This window comes from Loa loa (assembly GCF_000183805.2).
Source record: "Loa loa unplaced genomic scaffold supercont3.477, whole genome shotgun sequence".
NCBI lineage: Eukaryota > Metazoa > Nematoda > Chromadorea > Rhabditida > Onchocercidae > Loa > Loa loa.
The window spans coordinates 23,554-25,382 of record NW_018108657.1 but is presented as its reverse complement, the minus strand read 5'-3'; the positions used below and the strand labels follow the sequence as shown (position 1 = coordinate 25,382).

The window sequence follows — 1,829 nt, the reverse complement described above, 5'->3', positions numbered from 1 at the left end:
GAATGTCTTCATATGCGGCTTCAATGAATACATTTGTAGTTCTCATTTTATGGCGACAAATATCGTTGTTATTTGAAAGAAGAAGGTAAATTTAAATCTACACGCGAGGAATTTTCTATCTTTCCTTTATACACATCTTTACAACCATATATTTTTATATTTAAACGGTTTGATAGAAATCATTGCAGGCATAAATAAGAAAAAAACAAAATGAGTTGGAATGGCACGATGATGTGCGATGTAATGCCAACTATTTCTGAAGACGGTGTTGATCCTCCACAGGTTTAGTAAGATTCCTGGCTTCCATCGTTTGATATTAAAAGGAAATAAATTTGTTAGTATGTCTTCATTGTTTTGCAGGGATCTAGCACAGAATCGGGCGATTTATCGGGCGCGACTGGTGATCAGAATCGTATAGAGCAGTTGATGGTGAATATGCTTGATGAACGCGATAAATTACTTGAACAGTTGCAAGTAACCACTTTCACATCAAAATTTTCCATCTTACAGTTTCGGAAAAAACTTTCAATAGAAGTTGTCAAGACCAGAAATTATTGTTTTAATGTGTCTTTTGTTCATTAGGACGCTCAGCGACGTATCGACGACCTGCAACAGCATGTCAAAGATACCGAACGTGATAAGGAAAGCCTGCGTAGACAATTCGATTTGCAAACTCAGCATATGCCTGGAGTTAGTTTTTAATCCTAAAATTTATGATCTATTAGGTTAGACATTTGTAATATAGTAGAAGCGTTATCAAAATATGCAGTATGCCTCTATGAATTATTGAGAATATGTTTGGTGCGATTTAAATGTGTACAAAATGTGGCCATGTAATTGGCTTTTCCAAAGAAGCTTATGCTATTAACTGTCAGGCCGTTCATTTCAGCCTTCTGTCAAGTTATGATTAGTAGCACCGCAGACAATTGCTTTTTACTTACAGGAATTGCAGTCACTAACCAAGGAACTGGCTCAGTTGCGTGAGCAGTTATTAGAAAAAGATGAAGAAATTGTAGAGCTGAAAGCAGAGCGGAACAATACCCGATTACTCTTAGAACATTTGGAATGCTTGGTAGATGCAGTTTTGTCTGTACTTGTTTTTACACTAGATGTTTTTGTTAGTTCACGGAATACACTTTTTAGTTGAAGTCACTGTGATTGCTAGGTATACGAAAAATCAAATCTTGTAATTTTATGGTTGATACTATCTTTCGTTGACATATTTCTTCCAAGGTTTAAGCCGTGAACGTTGTAGGAAAGTATTTTTAAATAAATTTAAACATTCTACAATTTTTATGTGGTCTTACTTATAGGTTTCGCGACATGAGCGATCTTTGCGAATGACGGTAATGAAGCGACAGGCTCAAAGTCCAGCAGCTGGTGTAAGTAGCGAAGTAGAAGTTTTGAAAGCACTTAAATCACTGTTTGAACACCACAAAGCATTGGATGAAAAAGTGAGTCACTTTTACTTTATTATTTTTCAAATTATTTGGAAGGGAAATTATTCAAAGTGCCATCCAAAAAGAAATCAAAAAAAACAATTTTCCGCCAATTCTTCCTTTTTTCCTTTCTGAATGTAAAGATTGAACGATAAATTAAACTTTAAATGATCATATCTGGGAAATTCAACGAGGCGGAAAATTGTTGTTTAAAAATTCATTCATTACATTTCATTAACATTTGTCATTTTATAATTCAGTATTTTACTAATTTAATAGAATATTTGTAATTTATATTCCAATTATTTACCTTTCAATATTTGCAATTTATATTCCAATTATTTACCTTTTCAATATTTGTAATTTACATTTCAATTAATTTCACCTTTC

The 1,829-nt window shown here is 33.4% G+C and overlaps 1 protein-coding gene across 1 annotated transcript in view; it reads left to right on the top strand.

Moving 5' to 3' along the window:
* The window catches only part of LOAG_18738 (liprin-alpha), a 10,644-nt gene continuing 8,815 nt past the window's right edge, over positions 1-1,829 (top strand). Inside the window, exons 1-6 of the mRNA XM_020451401.1 lie at positions 1-85; positions 189-282; positions 361-474; positions 583-690; positions 944-1,072; positions 1,314-1,454. Coding sequence (XP_020304819.1) covers positions 211-282; positions 361-474; positions 583-690; positions 944-1,072; positions 1,314-1,454 — 564 coding nt within the window. The 5' untranslated portion in view covers positions 1-85; positions 189-210. The remainder of the gene's footprint in view (positions 86-188; positions 283-360; positions 475-582; positions 691-943; positions 1,073-1,313; positions 1,455-1,829) is intronic.